Source organism: Seriola aureovittata, chromosome 1, assembly GCF_021018895.1.
Source record: "Seriola aureovittata isolate HTS-2021-v1 ecotype China chromosome 1, ASM2101889v1, whole genome shotgun sequence".
Lineage (NCBI taxonomy): Eukaryota > Metazoa > Chordata > Actinopteri > Carangiformes > Carangidae > Seriola > Seriola aureovittata.
In genome coordinates, this window is record NC_079364.1 from 8,282,681 (window position 1) to 8,304,524 (window position 21,844).

Sequence of the window (21,844 nt, forward strand, 5' to 3'; positions counted from 1 at the left end):
CAATTCTTGCAGACTACTGATCTTCCTAAAATAAACTTGGCTTCAGTTCCCTCATCCAAACAGTGAATTTCACAGTTTCCCTCAAAACACACCAGATCCGGTGTACGCTTGTCTCCATTGAGATCCACTCTGGTGTTGGACATACTGACACACAGAACAGAGACATATGGCAGTAAAAACGAGACAAAACCTGACTGATTAGACTGAACACAATGTGGACCTGGCCCATCTTTGGTACTGGGAAGGTCTTATGTTCTCAGAAGTGAAAACTGAATGAAGACCTCTAGCCGGATGGTGAATTTTGTTACCTTTGGAACAGCTAACCAGAACCAGGCTAGGTTTCCCCCGTTTGTGCTAAGCTAATTGGCTGCTAGCTGTAGCTTCATATTTAACTCTGATCATACTTCCCAAAATGTTGAACTATTCCTTTAAAAAACGGGATAATTTGCTGCTTGCTTCAACTCTCTTGAAGCTCAGTGTAGCCCAGACAGCATGGCTGTTTTATTATTTAAATTGATCACCTAGAGCATTTTCCTCACACAAGTGCATCACATCATCTTTTGTGCATGAAAAACCAACAGCACATGATCTCATGGTGTTTATCTAAAGAGGCTTAGTAAAAACTGCATGTGCTTAATTGTTCGGCGTAACAGAACAGAGCCCTTGTTTATGTGAACTTGGATGTCTGTTCTCATTCAGAGAAATGGCCCAGATTTGGAAGAAAGAAGGAAGGGCCACCCACAGGGCAAGGAGCTGTCATCGTTGATTCACTGGAGGCTGAATTTAGCAAATTCTTAAGCAGCCTCTCTGAAAAAAAAAAAAAAACCCACCTTCTCTGGAGAAACTTTACAAAAGAGACCTCTTACATTCTCTGGGTGGGAGATTACTGGGAGGGCTGGTGCAATTATGCGTTGTCATGCTGAATGGAGTGGAGCAGAGAGTTGTAGCTAATCTGCAACTCAAACAAGAGTAAATCTAAGATAATCAACAGCGAATTACAATGCTAGGCACAGGCAAAAACATAACAACTCTGGATGGGTGTGTGTGTTGGTGATTCACTTTTCAAAACCATGGTGAAATACGCCCTCAGGCAAGAAACAGCTTAGTCAAAGAGCCACTCAACACATTTGGAAGGAAACAAGCACACAGCACTGCAAGAACAGGTAAAATGTGGAAACACAAAATTAGATTACACCGGCAGAATATAAATCAGAGCCTGTCACAGCAGCACTTGAACCACGGGAAAGACTTAATAATAAAAATGTCAAAAACCTTCTGTGCACTTGAGTATGAGCACAGAACCTTCAAGAGGTGTAAAGAATTTATTTCTGAGGTAGCAGTCGGTGCATGTTAGGCTTCTTGTTGTTTGCCACAACACTGCGTCCTTAAGATGTTCATCATATCAAACCTGATTTCTGATACTATTTATGGCTCGTATTGATTCTGTTATAGAAATCAAATGTATTTATACTCATTAGTTACTTCTCTATAGTTTGTATGGTCAGTGGTGGATTCATCATGCACCAGAGATTGAAAGGAAAGAACACATTCATGAACTGGATGAAATTTGGAAAACAACAATCGACCTACACCCCAAGGTGATATATATAGATATATATATATAGATATGTATATGTATACAGCTAAACTGCAACAGCAAATACATTTTGTAGGAAACATTTTCTATTTGCATAATAAGGAAATGTTTTTGGCAAGTTGCCAATATGCTGATACAGAACATATGTGTAAAATGTTCACAGAGAGCATATTTGACTTCTCCCTAAATATCCAATCAAGTACAAAATCTGCTTATAGTGCATACAGAATTATTAAACATTTTTATGGTTATGTTTAGGCGCTCACAGCAGTTAGGTGAGGTTAGGGAAAGGTTGTAGTCTGGTTTAATACAGAAAAAGTTCACACAAAGTGATTATTTATATTTCACCAGAATCAGGATCTTTCTTGTAAAGTGTAACAGCCTGTTGGTTTTTGTGTTTTACAGTGATTTACAAAGAAGGCCTCAAATTAGCATTACAGCTGAAAAGAGTAACTGCTCAAAGCACCTTTCCTGCCCCGAGTGGAATTTAAGTGGGATTTATGTCCTGGCCACTTGTGCAACTTTCTGAAACTAACGATCCAACATTCACACCCACTTCACGCCATGATTGGCCGGCTAGAGAGATTCTCACTGTAGCTCTCTTTTTTTCCACTTGTTACAAAGTTATTTGTGTCATTTTTGGTGTGAAGAACTGAGTGCAACATCATTAATTTCTTCTTTAAGCGACTAACCCTTTCCTGTTGTGTTAACAATAGCCCATCTCCCCTTAACGTTGACACATGTTTTTTCACTCCACCTTCCATTGTGGCCACTATGTTATTTAGAAAATTTACACCAATGACCACAGGTGTCGCTAAATCAAACACAACTGCAGTGTCAGACCGGGTTAAAACTTCTGTGGTGGTGAGCGGGGAGCACAGACTCAGGTTTGATAATCCATGCTGTTTAGACTGAAAATATCCCTGCGTCCAAAACATGCATAGCAGTAATAATTTTCTCCTCCTGCTCAATGCTTGTGAGGTAAACAACAGAATCAGCACAAGTGCACAGGCATGTATTTGATTAGTCTACACAGAGCATGTTGGATTACATTGTTGATCCTGGATCAACTTCTTTGCTCCACCCCCCACCCCCACCCCACGCCAATGCAATGGTCTCATTGCAATGAATGAGAACGCTGTTAATGCAGCTCTATTGTTGGTCTAAATGTGGCCATAGGTGTGAGAGGACCCCTCTGATGAGGACGAGAGAGGAGGAGCATCGCTTTGGTCATTTTGTCAAATCCCATTTTAATTGGAATAAAAGACGCACAAAAATAAACCTAAAGATCTTTTTATTTGTGCAAATAATCAAATAGACAACGCAGAATGCAGAATTTGTCAAAATGATAATATATATTTATGTACTACATACTTTGAAGCAGTATTTCTTCAGTAAAATGCAAATGTCAGTAATTAAAAACAGAGACAGAGCAGATAATGATCCTGTGTCAGCACTGACAACTCCCAATAAAATGAAAATGTTGGGAATGTGGCCATTTTTCTTTTTTTGGAGAACATAATTTGCCATGTTCCCGTGAGATCAGGCTGTTTTTCCACCACAGCTTCTCCTCTGACGTCACTCTGCAGCTGATGGGACCAGCCCCTTCTTGGCACCCTGGTGGTAGTGGCTCTCCAGCTTCCCTGCGAGAGAAAGGGGTGAAAGGGAAGGGTGGGAGGGGAGAGAAGACGAAGGGATGAATCAAAACACCATCAAAGGGACAGAGTGACCTTTCTGAGAGCTCAAGGCCTGCTGATTAGAGGCGGCCTCGGGTAGACAGGGGAGAGCAGGAGAGACGGAAAGAGATAGGCCAAGAGGAAGAGAGAGAGAGAGAGAGAGAGAGAGAGAGAGATGATGATTAGGTAAAAGGCCAATGAGACACTTTATTCCACAACAGAGAGATTAGACCCCAGCCTTTGTTGCAGCAAAATAAGGTGTCTTTTAATTCAGTTGTAAAGATGTACAACATAAAAGTGATGCATACACTATTAAATCTCCAATAAGAGTTCAGATTTAAGTACTAACATCAAAGCCCTGTGCTCCTGTGAGATTCAGACATTTGTTTCTTTTTGGAGTTTAGAAGAAACTTCAAATTAATAAAAGGTAGGTTTTCAAAATCAGACTGTAATCTGGAGAAGGCCTGACTGGCAATAGAACCACTGGTGTACAAGATGGTATCATCAGCATAAAAATGGACACAGCAGTGCAACTAAATATAATTTGTGAAGTAAATAGTAATGGGATGCAATGTGATCCTTGTGGGACACCGTTATCAACCATCTTGATCTGAAGCCATCTGCAACAACGGTCTTAACTCCAGCAGAAAGATATGACTTGTACCAAGTGTAAACAGAACCATCATGACCAACGGAAAGCAGGAAAAGTGAAAGTGCTATTAGTAATAACAAATAAACATCACACTACACAGAAGGGTATGACTGATTATTGGCCTGGCTGATTATTGGATCTGATATTCAGCCTTTTTACGATGATCACAATCGTTTTTTTTGTTTTTTTTAACTGATTGTTGATAAAATGGATTAAATTAAAAATAAAGAAAGAGAGAGAGAGATAAAGGCCATCACTAACTGATAAGCTAAAGTAACAATCAGATCTGAACAGCATGTAAACAACAGTGGAATTAGACAGGAAGTTGCTAAAAGAAGGAGACAGCTCTGAGTGCTGGAGCAGAACTAGTGCAAGTTTAAATGTTACGATAGAGCAGGAAAAAGTAATACAGAAACACTGGCAACTGGAAATGAGACAGTATGGTTTCCGCAGTGCATCAGTATGTCAACGACCACTTACTATTGTTACTTAAAATAAATTTTATTCAAGTAGTTGTAAAATTACTTGTGTAAAACTGTTCTCAGATAAAAGCAGAGTCAGTCAGTTAAATGCAGTCTGAGTAAACGTCTTACTGCGAGACATTTTTTAAAGGGGGGAGGGGAGGGAAAAAAAATGTTATATGGTGATAATAATATATGATAAACCTGTTAAATTAATCTGTACTTCAATGCATGTATGCAGTTCCCAGGTGAGAACAGCACAGAAAACAACTAATAAATTCCAGTCAGGCACCTCGCAGCCTGTGTATACAACGGATAATTACTAATATACACTCAGTTGGCAATTTATTAGGTCCATCTAAAACTAATGCAGTCTTAAACTTAACACTAGATCCTCCTCCATGAAGGTTATAAAGTTTAGTTTTTTATTAAAACTGTTGTAGACAGTTGTTGATTCAGCTGTATGAACATTGTGGAGGATGTAGTGTTTGGAGCCTAACTTCACTGATATAAATGGAGTGGACAAAATAACAAACACCTGGCCACCATGAAGGGTGTCCATAGACTTCATGTAGCAGCAGTTTTGTATTGGTTATCAGTCTCCTTGATTACTAATAATTGGTATCTGAATTGGCCCGGAAAAAAACCATATCGGTCGATCCCTACTATACAATAATTTGTGAGTGTGCCCCAGGGATATATCCGAGGAATGTTAATGTCTGTGCATGTTTCATAGTCTGCCAAGAATGTAGCCGTCAACAATTCTTTCATTAATCCTTTTGGATTTTGTAGCTGAGCCAGCGAGCAGCACCTGCATGAACTTGCTGATTAGCAGACTATCATTTCCAAGTCATAAAACAGTAGCTTCCATTGTTGTGAGAATTTCTACGGTTATAATTTGTTGCTCGCCAGTTCATGTGAAGCTCAGATGAGAATGTTTACAAAGATGAAAACAGCTGAGAATCTCAAAGGGGGTTTCATCAAGTTGCTATTTATACAAATGCTTGCAGCTATGGTGTGTAAATAAAACCCCTGCAGACAAGTTACCAGAGCTGACCTCCTGATCTACTGTAACTTCCCCCTTTCTCTCTCAATACAGCGTTCCTATTATCAATCACATTGCAAAACCCCCTATTAGAGCTCATTCTTACAGACTCTGCTGCTTTGTTCCTTTTCTGCAGAACAACCTCTGCTGGGTTTTGATAACCTGTGTTGACCACCATCTTTAACTGCGAGGCAAATAATAACCCTCTGTCTCTCTGCTGAACACAAGCCTCCTGCTTGTCAAACCAGAGCATTAGCTGGCTGTTTTCCTCCATGGCTGAGGCAGGGGAAAAAATTATACAAGTGTGACAGGCAGGGGTGGTGGTTGTCACTTGTGCTTTCTTTTCATGTTGTCACGTTGTGGCTGAACTCAGTGGGTAGTAGCAGCATAAACAAGTTGTTAGGGAGAAGTGCTGTTTGCTCACCGTTTCCAAGCCTGTCTGAATGGCTGTCAGTGTCTGTCTGTTCTGCCAGGAGCAAGTGCTGCTTAGGCGTGGGAACACCTCTGGAATTTTTGGATGAATGCTGCCAAAAGGTTCCCCAAGATCACTCCAATGATAAATTCACCGTAACAGAAATGCATCATGGGTTAAAAACAACAACAAAAAAAACAAAAAACGCTTTTTGAAAGATTCAGCAGACACGGTCTAAGAGCAGTTCCACTCTAGTGTGTATTTTAGGAGAAAATAAATATTAGATGTTAAGAGCCCAATAACTGTATCATAAAATACTGAGATGGCAGCTGAACTCCGGAGAGCCGGAGTCAGAGTGGTGTTGTGCCAGCATAAGCTGACTTTTTCTTATTCTGGAGGTGTGTTAATGGTTGAACTCTTCTGAGTCGCTCAGCTCTTTCTTGCTTCCTTTTAGGTGTTGCACAAGAGCTGGAGTCAATAATGTGGAAAAATGGCCCAGGCAATTTTCCTTGTCATGACAAAGTGACATTTCTGTGAAATGTTGTTTATCAGCGTATATGAATAAAATAAGCACTCATGGAAGGAGCATTTAGAAGCTGTACTGTGTTAGTTACTCCTTTGGCCAATGTCAGCATTGTTAGACCCACATGAATCTCAGCTGAATGAAAAATTCTTCAACTCCAAGGACACGTGAAAATGTTAGGAATATCAATCATACTGAGGTGCGTAATATACAAGTCCTGTCATTAGGGATCTCCCGGTCAGACAGTGGCTTGCTAAACAAAAATGAACAGGAGAAGATATTCTAAGCTACAATACTACATAAAAAGGATGTAACCATTCACAACAAAATTTGTAGTATTTGCAATGCTTGACTTGGCTGTACGACCTCCCTCAAACCCACCATGCATAGAGTAACTCATACTATGTTATGTTACAAAATATGCAATATACAATCAAATTAATAAAATGCAAATTTCCTTTCATGACACTTAGGTTGCAGACATTATCTCAGGTGCTCTACCTAGGAAGAAACCATTCATTAATATGACCATATCACTTTCTAAGGTTGTGGTATGGCAAACGTGTTAGCAAACAGTTGTCCATTTACTCTACCAGCAGACATGGAGCGACATTAACATTTATAAAAAGTCATCACCGCCTGGTAAATGAAAGTTAAATATTCACTTTTTGTTTTTTGTCTCTTTATTTGCTATACGCTCCACTATGCTCATCAGCTAGCTGCTAACTGTCTGTCTGACACTGAACGCAGAGCAAATAGCTTATGGTTGGTTTTTACAGCCTTTTCACTGAAACTACTTTATGAGAACTGAGTTGAGCAGGTGAACGAAAACAGCTGGTTCCACAAAACCGATAAGGTGGAAAACGTTATAAAGCTCTGCGGAGCTGAGGGGAACTGCAGAGTTCGTAACTACGAGCGACCTCTTTCACCTCCAAGTGGTTATGTGATCTAATGTTAATACAAAAATCTTGATTATATAATGCTAATTTCCTTAGATAAACTTGAGTTGCAGAAAATATTTTAAGTACCTCAGCAAAGTTCTTATATCTTTTAGTTTTTAAAAAAAATCTTCCTCAGTTTGTTTCTTTTACCCGCTAAAAATTCCCTACGGCTAGATAACAAAACCATAGTTATTAACAGTAACATCATATTTAAAGCTATGTGTAGATCAGATTTACTTTACTTTTCCAAGTCACATTTGCGCATTTCTTTGAGTCACTTTGAGTCTTTTTTTGTTGATATTATAATACAGCCCAACTAAGACTTAACTTACATGATTAGCTGTCATGTCACTGTCACCATAGCAATTCCAGAGTATTTATGCTCCTTAAAAGGACTGAATGTTAGAGACCACTTAGTATTTTTTTCTGTTGCAGGGTAACAGTTTAAGAACCGTCCTTTAGGCAATTTACTGAACTCATTAAAATACACCCTTAAGTGAAACATGGAAAAAATATGGTGGGCCTTGTTGTCACGACTGTCAGAGGGAGCACGCTTGGTTGTATGAACAAGTCAGACTCATTATATTCGCCAGGAAAGTCAATCCAGCAGTGTTACATATTCCACGTGTGAAGGCGACTTTTGTTAATGGCTCTGGAGCTGCTGAGCTGCCGCATTTCAGAGTAGGTGCTGCGGAGCTGAGAGAGCTGGAGGGAATGCAAGCAAAAGAGATGGGGGGTTGGTAGGGGGTGAGTGAAGGAGTGGGTGGAAAAAACAGAGAGACAGCAAAAATGAGACAGAAGGGATGAGGAGAGGGAGAGGGAAGGAGACAGGGAGGGGTCCTGGGAGAAAGGGATACAGATAGGAGGACAGCGGGAGAAGAAGAGAGAGGGAGAAAATAGAAAGGCTGGCCCATCGATTGGCTGAGATAATTTCCCATTGATTGCTGCACTGTTTGGAGATTGCTGGAGAAAGGTTTATTGCCCACACGCTGCAGCTGGGGAGGAGGCCATAAAATAAGCACAGGTTGTCTGCAGAGGGCTAGCTCTCCATCATCAAGACCGTAAAACACACACTCAGCCACACAGACGCTCATACATACACTACCCCTGGATACTCTCTTTACATAATCACAAATATGACTGCATGCATATTATTCCCATTACACATAATGGGAGAATACAGCTCATTGCAGATGGAAAACTAACTCTCATAATCCCCTGAAAATCCAGGGGCAGTAGTGCAAAGAGTATTTATTAGACTGAAACAGAGGTCCACTGACATCCTCCTTGACATCAATAACATGCAGGCCCATCAGCTTCCTTGCAATAATACTCACAAGAATAATTGGCTGGTTGCTGCCTCTCTTTCTGTGAGAGTAACCGCCTACACACGGAAGAATAAAAAGGTGGAATTTTGTATGCTATCTTTTCATTACACACCAGTCCCCATGCACCTGGATAATAAACCTAGAACAGCTATGCATGTACTCTTTGACCACATGTTGATGCACCTTCTGAGGGCACGCTTTGACACGGGGAAATTGCTTCATGGCTATAAATGATGACACAGAAAAGTAAAGTTAAAAGTGGAGCAGCACCAGCTCTGAGATTGAATGTGACACCTTCAACAGTATCTGTTACACTGATCCCCACTGGGCTTCCACAATGACCAATTCAGAGTCTACAACAAATGTACTGCTGGAGAGTAAAAAAAGCTCCAACGATAACTGCTCACAAAACATAGTTTCACTCTTAAACAAAGCCAAGAGTCTACAGCCACAAAAACAACACTAACCTGTTGATGTTTAGGTTTATTTAGGTTACCATGTTCACTGTCAGTTTAGTTTAGTTTATTAGCATACTAACAATTGCTAATTAGCACTGAACACAAAGTACAACAGAGGTTGATGGGTATGTCATTAGTTTTGCTAGTACCACAGAAACAGTCAGATGATCACTTAAGTCAGTAGGATACATCATCTGGGAATCATGGATGTCCAACAAGGTTTGTGCTCATACTTTCAGTAGCTGTTGAGTTATTTCAATGCATAAATGAAAACTCAAGGCAGAGTATCACCAAAATGGATCCATTCTCTGGGCATCACAAAATATACTGCAATCCATCCATATTTCACTAAAAACCCTAAATAGATGTTGGGATATCTCAGTCTGAACCACAGCGGTGGACTGAACATTGCCACTGCCGTTGAGTTACACCACTTGTGTAGCTAAAAAGGTCAAGTAATGTGCTGCACCAGCAGGACAATGTAGTTCTTAAAAGAGTTGCTACACATTTGGTTTTTAAGTGAGTATTTACAGCACCAGGCTGGTGTATGTGGTACTCAATCAAAATGACTGTTCATGGGATGCAACATGACAATGACAGATTTCCTCACAGGTTCAATAAAGCCTACCTACCTGTACCTACTCATCTACTGCAACAGTGGAGCTCTGTGGCACAGAGGAATAAGCTAAATCAGGCTTTAGCTACACAGGCACTACTTGTTAGTAGGATCTATTTATTGTTCACTTTGGTCTACATGGGATTTGCTTGCAATGAGGAAAATATCGTCAGCTCTGTCTTTGAACATGCAAAAAGGGTTTAGTGTACTTGATAAAGCTGAAATATTTCGGAGCAATCGAGAGCGGCGGTTGTACTTCCCATTTTTTCAGTAAGCGCGACTGGTCGGATGGTTTTGAAGATGGAATGAAAAGACTTCCACTTCATGATAAAACTAATAGTTTTTTTTTTTTTATACAGGCTTTATTCTGACTTCAGCTGAGCAACACTGCCCTTCTATCTTCTTTTCCGTATCTGGCCTCGGCTTAGTACATCTCCGACTGAAGTCATTCTGCAGACGAAACCAAGCCAACAGCTTCGAGCACTGCAGGAAAATGGATGTGTACAAAACCCTGGGTAGCCAGGGGAGAACAGCAAGAGAGGAGGGGAAAAAACTGCCTGGATTCCCATCTTGCTGTTAGTCACACCTAATTTACATTCCCTTCCTGTGCTGCCGAGCTGGTGAATTTACAAGTGGATAGAGAAGGTGCTGTTTGAGAGTTGTGTTGGCATGCTGTTTACAAGGGGTTAGGGAGAAGCATCAACCCTGCTTCACACTGCAGAGAAAACAGTCTCTCTCCATCTCTTGGTCCGTCCAAACCTCCCTGCCTGAAGCTGTTTTCACAGACACTGAGGGGCTGTAATGGCTGAGTGATTTCTCCAACCAACAGCGTGCTGCTGAGCCGGTTTAGTCACGCACATGACAGTTCGTCACAACTCGCTAGAGAACCGGTGTCTGACATGTCGGGACAGCAGAGGTGGTGCTGGTTGGTAGGCAGATGTGGAGCAGTGAGGTATTCCTAAAATTTTCATGTAATCTAGAGCAAAGATCCCACCTGCTATTAGTTCACTCTACTAGACTTCCTTTTTTGAGGGGGGTAGTTTACTCAGCTTTGTTTCATGTAACGTGTGAAGACCATGATGTTTTAAGAATAAGAGCTTGAATAAGTGTGTGAATTCATGATAAACAGCACTGAATTAATATGATTTTAATATCAATTTGAATTTCTCTGGAAAACTGTGCTGGCTATGATTTGTGAAATGTAGTTTATTTGTGATATTCACTCAGAGACTCAATAAATGCTTTAAATTCATCCACATCTCACTCTTCGTCTGGAAATGTTGTCATCTACATGCAAACATTAGCATTAACATTGTCAAGAAATTTGCTACGGCAAGCTAATATGCAGAGAGTATTTCTAAGTTACTGTGACATATAGACGCAGTGAGTTGCCTATAAACAAAGCGATCAGTTTCAATCAAAACGTGCTTGATTATGAAGTAGCTCAATACTTCATGTTAGTTACGTGCGCTAGTTTAATGTGCCATGTGTTTATATACAGTTTATAGACAAAACATTAGAGTCAGAGAATTTTAAATTGCCAAAATTGAAGGCACCAGATTAGTCTGTGTAAAAATACTGAGTCGATTACTGTCTAATCATAGGATCATGAGCCATTTAATCTTATTTTGAAAAAACACCTTTCCCATTTGGAAATTACACATGAATGCACTGACATCCACGTTTTTCACCAGCGCTGAAACACAGCATGCATTTGTGGTTCAGCAGATGTGAAAATACTCCTAAAACTCCTCGCACAAAGAAAGACTTATTAATTATATGCGCACAAAAGCTTTTCAAAAGCAAATTTGATCAGATCTATGAACTTAAAGTTGAAGATATATCCTGAATGTAAAATACAAACATTTATTCAAATTGTGATGTATCTATTTGTAAAATTGTTTTACATTCGTTCAAGTTGTTTGGTATTTGCTTATGCATTTGTGAACACCATAAGTTACCAACAAACCGTCAGACATTTGCTAATCTTTTTTTTTGTTGTTTTAGATTACGTCACACACATTTGCCACCCTTCCTGAGACTCATTTCTCTTTATAGGCTAAATGTCACACAACTGCACAGAGGCAACTTTTGCAGTTCACTAATGACCAGTGACAGAAGTAGAAATGTGAGGAATGTGGAGGAAAAATAAAAATCAGCACAGTGTTTGGAGCTCTGCCCGTGCTAACTGCTGCAGGAAATCAGATTCTCAGTTTCAGAGAGCTACGAAATCTAGTGATGAAGACCACCTCCCGTTGACACGTTGAAAAGCTGTTTCTTTTTTTACTCCCTTCAGACTGTCTGAGCAGCACTTTGTGAGTGACAGTCTCAAATTTGAAGGGTTAGCAGTTCAGACTTTCAGACAAGCATGCAAACTCAGAGTGAGTAGATCCTTAACAGCCTCAGTGTTCGAGGGTTTCTAGGCGAGGTACAAACCTCAGCTGCTCATTGGCAGTTAACATAAGACTTCAGTTGTTCTGGTCACTCCCCGAAATGTGTATCTTTCTAAATATCTGATTGACAAGCAGGGTTTAATGTGACATCAAATTAAAGCCAAACTCAAATGCAAATTGCGACACAGAGATGTGGAACCTGAGTGAAGTGTTCGGTGTATAAATGTTTTGTATATAATTAACACCTACAGTTTAATAACTGCGATCTCCTACATCACAGAGACAAACAATACACAGATTGTGATTATTTTTGAGAGAAAGAACCCTGTTGGCGGTATAGAGTTTAATTGTGCGTGAGCTTCATCTGAGCGTTAGACAATGGTGTCACACAGCATACATATTGATTACATGCTGGAGGCTATACTGTGTGTAAAAATAAATACATCAGCCTACATTACATTGGATTGTGATTCAGGGTCCAAAACTAGTCAATGATGATCACGGTCAATGATTATTACTTAGGCTACTGTTGACATTGCAGTTAAAGTCAAAACTTCTTGCCTTAAACATTTGTTATAGTTAGAGGCTACGAAACAAACTCAACGCTGAATATAATTGACTTCAGAATGATTCTCCTCTCAGTCCTGATGTCATGGCTTCAACGCGCAGCCACTTGGCTCCGGCAGATTCACACTGCGAGCACACATGATAAATAACTTCCCAAAAGTCGCTCAATTTTACCCCCGGAGCTCGACAAACGGGAAAGCTCGGGCCGACGTGTGAACAGTTTGAACTCTGTCGGCCAAAGAATGCTGGATGTGACTGTCAACAGACTGTCAACGGCCAATCAGATATCCTGGCAAGTGCAAGGTGAAAATTTTGTCTATTGCATCTATTCAGTTCTTTGGAAATGCGCAATATTTGTTTTCAAAACTGCTAGAAGCTCCGTTCCTTCAGTTTAAGAAATGAATATTCATTTTCCATTCAGTTTTTCTATACATTCATGAGCTTTAAATAATATTTCACTGGATTTCTCACCACTGGTGGGGGAGCGACCGTGGGTGTCTACGTCATCGTTTCCATAGGTCTCAGTTTTTGCCCGTCTAGACAACAAAGCAACCAGAACAAACTAGAACAGGTCCAGCAGCGTTTCCAAAAGTCTCTGTTTTAGGTGCTTGAAAACTTAGCAAAACGTAGCAATAAGAGAGGCATTTTTTAAAACTAAAACGTAGTAGTGTGGATGTAGCCTGAGAGTCCTTGGGTGACAGATGAACTTACTGTGAAGTTAGTTCAAGTTCAAGTTCCAGTGAGCCCTCCCATTGCTTCACTTGCAAAAAATGGTATAAGTGAGCGTGATTACAAGGGGAACTTTGCTGTAATAGCTTGTTACTGAGCTTCGTCCTATTTGTTCTCCAGCCTTTGGTGATCAGTAACAGACGCACCGAATGACAAACTGTTAGGAACTAATGATGTAATGTAGAAGAAGAGGAGAGTTTCTGTTGAGTACAAATAAATGAGCGTTTCTGTCAAAGCACCACTGACGCCTGACTGTTCCTTTGGTACAGAGCTTTTACATCACCAGTTGAAAAGAAACACAGTTGGTGTCTTTTTTAACCACAATGACTGGGAAACCTGTAATGACTGACATACTGAGGTTAATCAGTTACTGGGAGTTGCCTGTACAAATGTGCTGGAAGAGACAGAGCAGGTTTCCCCTGCAGCCACAAGTGATTCGTAGCCGCAGCCTCACAGCTTATCAATCACGTCTCCTACGCTGCTGAAGCGCAGCGCCTTGTAATGACGACTGGTGCTGAACAGTTGTATTAAAACATCATGGGGAAAAAAAAACAAAAAAAAAACTGAGATACATTTCCTCAGAAGATATTTTGCAAACACAGCTCTGAATTTAATAAAATAATTGTTTTGGAAAATTTCAGAACAATATGATTCAAATTTGTCATCATGTCATCTTGCTGTTTGGAGTGAATTTTATTGAAGCTGTATGTGGTGTGAAATAAAGCACATGTTTTCATTGTTTGTTCCTTTTAAGTGGAAGTTTTGTGAGGGCCACCAGGTTCTGATTTTCATTCTCAAGCTAATGGGAAACACAGAGAGAAGTCAGCTGGAGACAACATGAGCGCTACAGAACATCAGTGTTATAATAACTATTTGTTTTAAATGTACATTTATCCATTAACCTGTGGTAAAGCTTCTTCTATCAGATTGTAAATATGTTTAAACTTTTAATGGCTGAACTAAATGAGTTTAACCAAGACTTCACCACTGGCTGTGAGAGGTAATCTTTGGAAGAGGCGATGTGTTATAATTAACTCAGAAGTCTCAAAAAATGGACTCACTGAAGATAACGGCGCTCTGTTTTGCATTTCCATTTTCCCTATATCACTACACTCCATCATGCATTACCCATGAAGGCTCACAGTTCATTAGACCACACAGAAGAGTCCAGAAGACATGCTGAACTCACAAAAAGGCTAGTTTTAACTAACTTGAACATAATGAGAGATCTGTGGGGTTATCAGCTGCACGCAAGTTCATAAATGTGATTTTCCATTTTCAGTTCAGTTCAGGTGACACTGGTCCTGCAAATTAGCTCAAGTCAGATTTACGACTCTTTTCATGCCACCCGTAATGAAATGCGGGCAACGTCGGAGTTCGGGAACATCTCCTAACCTTTATTTGACTTGTTTATTTGGTAATTTGTCTCTGTGTTCACACACCACAGTGCCTCTGCTTTCAGCGTGGGCGTACATCTAAACGTTGTCCGGAGATCTGTTGCTGCTTGCCCTGGTTGCTTGTATCGGAGATGGGGGTGGAGACGAGGGTAGGAAATACTTGGCATCCGTATGCTGGTTGACTTGGCAGTTTTGTGTGTCTCACTCTGCATGTGGGATTCCACTGCCTTGATTCCCATTGTCCCGGGTTTGAAACCGCTCCTGCACGAAATGCACGGTGCCTCGTACGCATTGCCTGGTACCCGTTTCAGCCATGCAACCAACTCTTGGTTGAATAGCCCATTTTCATTGAATTTGCACCCCAGTGCTTCCACTACAATCCTCCCTCCTTTAAAAGAGCTTGCTCAATCTATCGGTTTAAAGTCGAACTACACAGAACACAATGAGGTTTACACAAACATTTACTGAATGTTTTCTATAGAAACTTAAGATAAGTGAAAGTGAACAAACTATAGAATTTAGAAAATAATAAAATATAACACTGAGCTAGAGCTCCTGCCTGGTGTTTACTCCAGTCCTTTAAATTCAACATTTAATCAATAGTCAATGTCAGTCCATCTTACATTAGTCCAGAGTTCATCATCACAGAGAGTCTCGATCATCATCGTCTTGTAATAAACTTATGTGTGTCATATAATGTCTTCAGTATTTGGTTAATTATTTAAAAAATAGATGTTACCAATTATTTCCAGATTTTAAATTGCAAGGTCAGAAAAAAAAACTATTCCTCAAAATCCTACTTCCCATTTTTAAAACTTTTAAAAGAATGATTTAAGGCATTTTTATTACCAATAAAGACCTTATTTTTAGATTAATGAATTCCATGCCCTTTAAGACTTTTTAACAATCCACAGGAACCCTGGGTAAGTTGCTCAAAAGCTAAGGGGTGTGAGTGTTTATTTCTACTTTCATTAATTAGCTGTGATTAATGGATTAGGACGGCACTTAAAAATGATATTGTCCTGCTGGTAGGGCGTCAGATCAGAAAACACTTCACCAATCTGGAGGGTGGTGACACACAATGTATTCTGACTTGTTGGAAAAAAGGTGCCATTTTTATATCTAAAGCACAGAAGTACAAACAGGCTAAAAATCAATTATGATGTTTTTTGGTAGCGCCACTGTTTGTGGAAAAAAAAAAAAAAAAAAAAAAACGGCCAATCTTTTCCTTTCAGCTGCTAAAATGAAGCCATTGTCAGTTTGAAATGAAAATGCTGGTGATGAGAAAAAAAAAAAAAAAATCAAGTATCCCAATCAGACCTCTCACCAGCCTTGAGGGAGCGTTCACAGGATTGAAAATGAGGGCAGTCATCCAGAAGATGTTTTATTCTTTTCACATTAGATTCAGTCACATTTTCCTGTTATAACAACATGTTGTCACCAAAAAAAAAAAAAACCCTAACACAGGAAGTTACTCCAAACACTGTAAAAGCACTGTTTCCGCATGTTGTTTAAACAGCTGTCAAATCTCAGCAAATTAGAAAAGGAGAGTTTTCATTTAAGAGAATCAGAAAAAGAAACTGCAGATTACACCTCGATGAAAACGTTCGTCACGGAGTGAGACAGAGACTGACTGTGTAGAAATACTAGGTCAATGGACTTGAAGTTAAATTAACTCTAGGAGACTATTCTCTTCTTATACAGTGCATTACAATCAGAGTGGAAACAATTAATTGAATAACTGATTGATCGAGTGAGAGAAAATCAATATATTTTGATCATTTAATTGTGTTAATTGAGTTTTTTGAGGCAGAATTGCCAAAAATGCTGCTTTTTCTTTTGATCTTTGTCAGACAGAATTTTCTTTTTAAATTTTTTATACTAAGTGATTAACTGATGAATTGAGAAGACAACTATCAGATTAATAAATAGTAAAGAAGAGTTGGATTAGCTGAGGCTCTACTTATCATTACTGAGGACCGTAGTTATAACGAATAAAATAATAGGAAAATTAAGTCTTTATTCGTATAAATGTTACATACAATGCTACAGAGACTACAATTAAACGTCCTTTATGCCTAATTACGGACAAATTGGGTGTGATGTGTATAGTGTTGGCGTTTTTATTCCTGCTCCGGCACCACATCTTCATTTCTTACAATTCCATTTATAATTCATCCTCTAGAGACAAGAAAACCTCTTGTCAGGCTATACACACTCGGGTGCTGAGGGCTTTAAAAGCTACTTAAATCCTCAGTAGCCACAATGTCAAAGGGACAAAATATAAAGTGTAGCCTACTTTTTTTTTTTACAGCCGCGGTGGGACTCTGAAAAGGTGAATACAGCCGTGTTATTAAAAAGGGTCCTTATGAAGCGGCCTGGGCCACATCTAATTAGAATGTAAATGTAGTGTGGGCTGGGGATGGATCACAGAGGATAGACATTGGCATTTAGATTATGCTGAGACTAGATTACTGATGACACTGTGTGTTGGTGAGATAGCCTTTTTGAGAGCGGCTTGGCAACTGACTAATTGTGTTTCACCACTAGAAATGTGGAGCGCCGCCGCCGTTCTATCGCTGGTAATTAACAAGAGGGACGGGGAGAGGTACAACACAAACAATCCTCAACACCGCCAAGAGTAAAACACACGTACGAGTATATGTACGTACACATTCGGCCAATCTCTCACTTCTTGTACCTTGTATTAAATTCAAAGAATGAAGCGTCTTCTTTGCTCTAAACCAAGACGTGAAGCTGCTCTCACCTCCCTACAATTCTTCATTGAGGGCATATGCCACGAGCAGAGCAGCTAAGAAGAAACAGAAAACCAAAGAGAGAATGGAGACAGTGGAGTAGAGAGGGAGAGGGGGAGAGAAGCAGAGAGAACAGAGATGGAGGGAGGGTGGGTGCAGAGAGAGAGAGAGGGAGCAGAATGGAATAAATTGAAGCTGATCTGGTGCTCTGCATTCTGAGGAGGCAGGATTTCCATATCTGTGCAGCGGTGCAGAGGGAGAAATGTGTTGGTGCTGACAGCAAGCTGAATATCTTAAACCTCCGCTGACACCCCTGCAGGCACTCTCTCCTCACACACACTGATACAAGGTGGAAGGAACACACTCACAAAATCACACACACACACACACACACACACACACACACACTAGACTTAAGGTCAGGAGATGGGAAGCTTTGTGCATTGCTTTGTTCCTGCACAGTGATGTACAGTAGTGCTTGTTGTTTAACAGTCAGCTCAAGTACAAGACTCATCTCTGGGGAAAGGACCCAGTGAGGCGGGCCATTCTCTGCTGCCACTCACAGACATAACTATTCATATGTGTATATGTGATGTATATACAGAGGTTTTACCGTATGCATTAGTGCACAGAATACTACAAAAGCAGACTACACAAATATCCACACATTAACCAGATTTGTACCTAACTGCATGTAGCAGCTTGACTCATAAATACTGTATAACATTACTTTTGGACTGAACAGCTACATGCACATTTGCACTTCAAACGCTGGGCATTAAGCCATTTGAAAATGAGATTCTGTTTTATTGGTGGGAGGTAAAACTACTAAGACCAATTCAGTGTGAGGCCAAAACCTTTTCCTGTTTTCAGAGAAATATGTTGAAATAATAATTCGACCACATGCTACGGACTCAACTCCACTCTACTCTACTCGCTTTTGGTACCAGGTACTTCTTCTTCCACTGCGGATAGTATACCCCCTTAGTGTGGCGTCGTTACTATAGCAACACTATGTTCAACACGACACACACATGAACAAAGGAGGATATCAAAGGGAAACCAAACAGAGAAGCGTCTGCACCTCCTCGCTTGATTGGTTTTGGGGGGGTCGCCATACTAAAAGTACGGTACAATAACTAACAGGAACGTAGCGGGTGAGTGGTGTACAGTCGCCTCATCCCGTCAATCAGTAGTCTGCAGTGTTTTCACTTCATCTTTTGGTATGGCCTCAGCTCGCTTGGAAGCTCAAGCAGAAGTGATGCCACAAAAACTACCAGGTATCGGATACAATGAATAATTTTTAAGTCGAGCCGGTACCATGCAGTGGAAAAGAGCAATAAGTGGTTTAAAAGAAAATAAATGTTGAATAAAGCTACATTTGTATTGGTCACTAAAACCAGCAGCTATTTAGCTTAGCTTAGCATAAGGACTGGAAGTGGGGAGGGAAACAGCTAGCCTGGCTTTGTCCAAAGGTAACAACAGAGATAACCTAGCATCTCTAAAGCGCACTAATTAACATGTTATGTCTCGTTTATTCTGTACATAAAATGATTTAAATGGTTTTACTGGCAGTTATGTGCCATTTCCACTCCATGACACGCGAGTGGTACTGAAGAGAATAAGCGCATTTCCTACAACGTCAAAATATCCCTTTTAAAAAAAGCTGCATTTTTTGGGGCTCTGCACCTTGGAAACAATATATTATCATCAAGTCACCAGTGGGGACTTGGCAGCGAGTGGACGACTGCGAATCCATCAAAATATGGCTTCATTTATGGATCTCCGATTTCTTTTCTGACTGATTGTGATTTATCTGACCAACTGCACAAGAACAGAAAGGCAACAGAGCAGAAAGAACAACACGAGTAGATTCTCATTATTGATTGCGCAGCGCTCTCAGAGAAATAACAGATATGTTAATGTACCTCACTAAATAATTTAACAAACTTTTATACTGGAATAGTTTCTGGAATATGTACAAGCACCATCATTTTTTTTTTTTTTTTTTTACCTTTTCAAATAGCTTGTTTCTTTCTGCAAGGTCCTTTCATGGGATTATATGACATCTACACAAAGCTAGCATGAGGTTCTTTGCAGTATGCTTCGTGTCTTTCAAATATTTAAGATCCTCAGTGGGTGAGAAGAACAAAACCTCTCCCTCACAAGTCTTAGGCAAGACATGTGATGGGGATGAATTCTTCTTTTTCATAGTCAAATCCAAACACGTTACACTTTGCCAGACAATCTTCATGCTGTTTATCATAAAAGCCCAGAGGGGGATTTAATTTGGCAAGTTGCATTCTTGTGCTGCCATCAACAAGAATCGAGGGAAGACATTTTATTTGCCTGACATTGTCTAATAGCCACCATCGTTTTTGATTAATCTTACACTGCTCGAGGATTTATCTATCTGTGTGCTCCATGTGGTGCTGTACAGCTCAATGGGGAGAGAAAGAAGAACACAAACACTGCCAGGGTTAGTGCTTCCACTCCCACTGCACATAATTCTTACTACTTTGGATAAAATCCTACGCCAAATGGTATGTATGTGTGTGTATGTGTGTGTGTGTGTGTGTGTGTGAGTATTTCTGTGTGGATAAGAGTAGCAGTTCTGAAAAAAAAATAATACCTGGGGCTTTGAAAGTGACCAACCTTGTTTGTCACGTCTTTTCTTATTTTCAGGTCCTTGCTGACCGGCATTTGCCGGCATTATGACCGGCAAATATCAGAGGAATCTCTTGGGTCTGGTTAAGTGGCTCATTTAGCTCAAGGTTAAGTTTGCTCAAGGTTATGTTTGGGTCTCTACAGGCTGGCTGTCTGCAGAGTGAGAGGAAGGAAAATGCTGATGGGTCTGTCAAATGTCAGAAGGTATCCTGTCTATTGATGGGTGAGAAATAGCGAGAGAGGGATGTCTGTGAATTGGTGAGAAATCGTATGGATGACAAAGTGTAAGTTTATGTACTGCCTGCTCGTTATTGTGTGTGTGTGTGTGTGTGTGTGTGTGTGTGTGTGTGTGTGTGTGTGTGTGTTGGGGAGGAGGGGGCTGAGGGGGAGCAAAGGAAGCAGTAACACGGTGGACAAGCTCCTTGGCATGCCAGAGGCACGATGACATTGATCCAGGAGACCTCTCTCCATCAGTCTCCCTGACAGAGGTAACTGGATTGTTCATAAAAATGGAAATTGAGCCATGTTATTCTCATGCGCGCAGGCAGACACACAGATGAATTCATCCAAAAATAAATGTACCTGCACACGGGAGTGCACAAATAAGATGCGCTGCTTGACAATAAAGCATGTGCATATATACGATTCATTAATATTACGGCCACGGCAACTCCCAACAATATGGGGAAATCTATAGTGTTATTTGAACATAAATGTACATAGACAAACATTTCCTCCACCAGTGTGGTTCCTCTGTTATTCAGGGAAAAGCAGCACTTCAAACAGATGCAGAGCAAATAAACAGAGGCAGCTGGGGGAAGGGGACACAGGGTGAAGGAAGTAAAGCCCTTTCCTGATTAACAGTTTGCTGTCACGTGTATTATGATAATACTTAAAGAGGCTAACATTTCAATGGAGCATGGGTGGTTGTGGAGGTGGGTGGGGTTGATAATTATGGCAAATATGCCACAACATGCAATTAGCTCTCTTATATGCATCATTTGTTAGCTTAGCAGCGTTCTGTGTCACACGCTAATTACCCACAACCACTGTAGGCATGTGACAAATGCTCACTGCACAGACACCGAGCGTGCTGAAGCCCTTTCATCATTATTTCAAAAGCCGTGGCAGGCAATGGGTTACATGTTCATGTTTATTTTATCAGAAAGTTATTGCGTATGATGATGATAGTGAGTTTCTTTGTGGAAATCATCAGAACTTTTGGAAACGCATGAAACACTGTTCCTGTTTTACTGTTTCATCAATGTGGACAAACTTAGAAATCATCATCTCTAAAAATAGCTTGATACTTAATCAATTTAGCTCACCCACTGTTTGTCTCCTTCAGCAATGAGGCAGGCTTTAGCTGTATGGCGGCAGATGCTATTGATTTTTTTTTTTTTTTTGAAGAGTGGGGGGCGGGGAGGAACAGAGGAGGCACGGCTAATGACGGAAATTTTCAGAACTGCTCCATGCTTTTACAGGGGGCTGTGTTAATGGTGGCTTCAGTCTGATGAATTATATAGCTATGCTGGACACGGTGTAACCTTCAGAGAAGAAGAGGCATTGAGACGAGGCTTCTGACAGCATCAGCAGTGATGAGTTGGATATACAAGCAGGTTTATA

The 21,844-nt window shown here is 40.3% G+C and overlaps 1 protein-coding gene across 1 annotated transcript in view; it reads right to left on the minus strand.

Moving 5' to 3' along the window:
• Positions 1-2,874: 2,874 nt before the first annotated feature.
• The window catches only part of trip4 (thyroid hormone receptor interactor 4), a 68,327-nt gene continuing 49,357 nt past the window's right edge, over positions 2,875-21,844 (minus strand). The window contains exon 13 of the mRNA XM_056378145.1: positions 2,875-3,240. Within this exon, the coding sequence (XP_056234120.1) occupies positions 3,176-3,240 (65 nt within the window). The 3' untranslated portion in view covers positions 2,875-3,175. The remainder of the gene's footprint in view (positions 3,241-21,844) is intronic.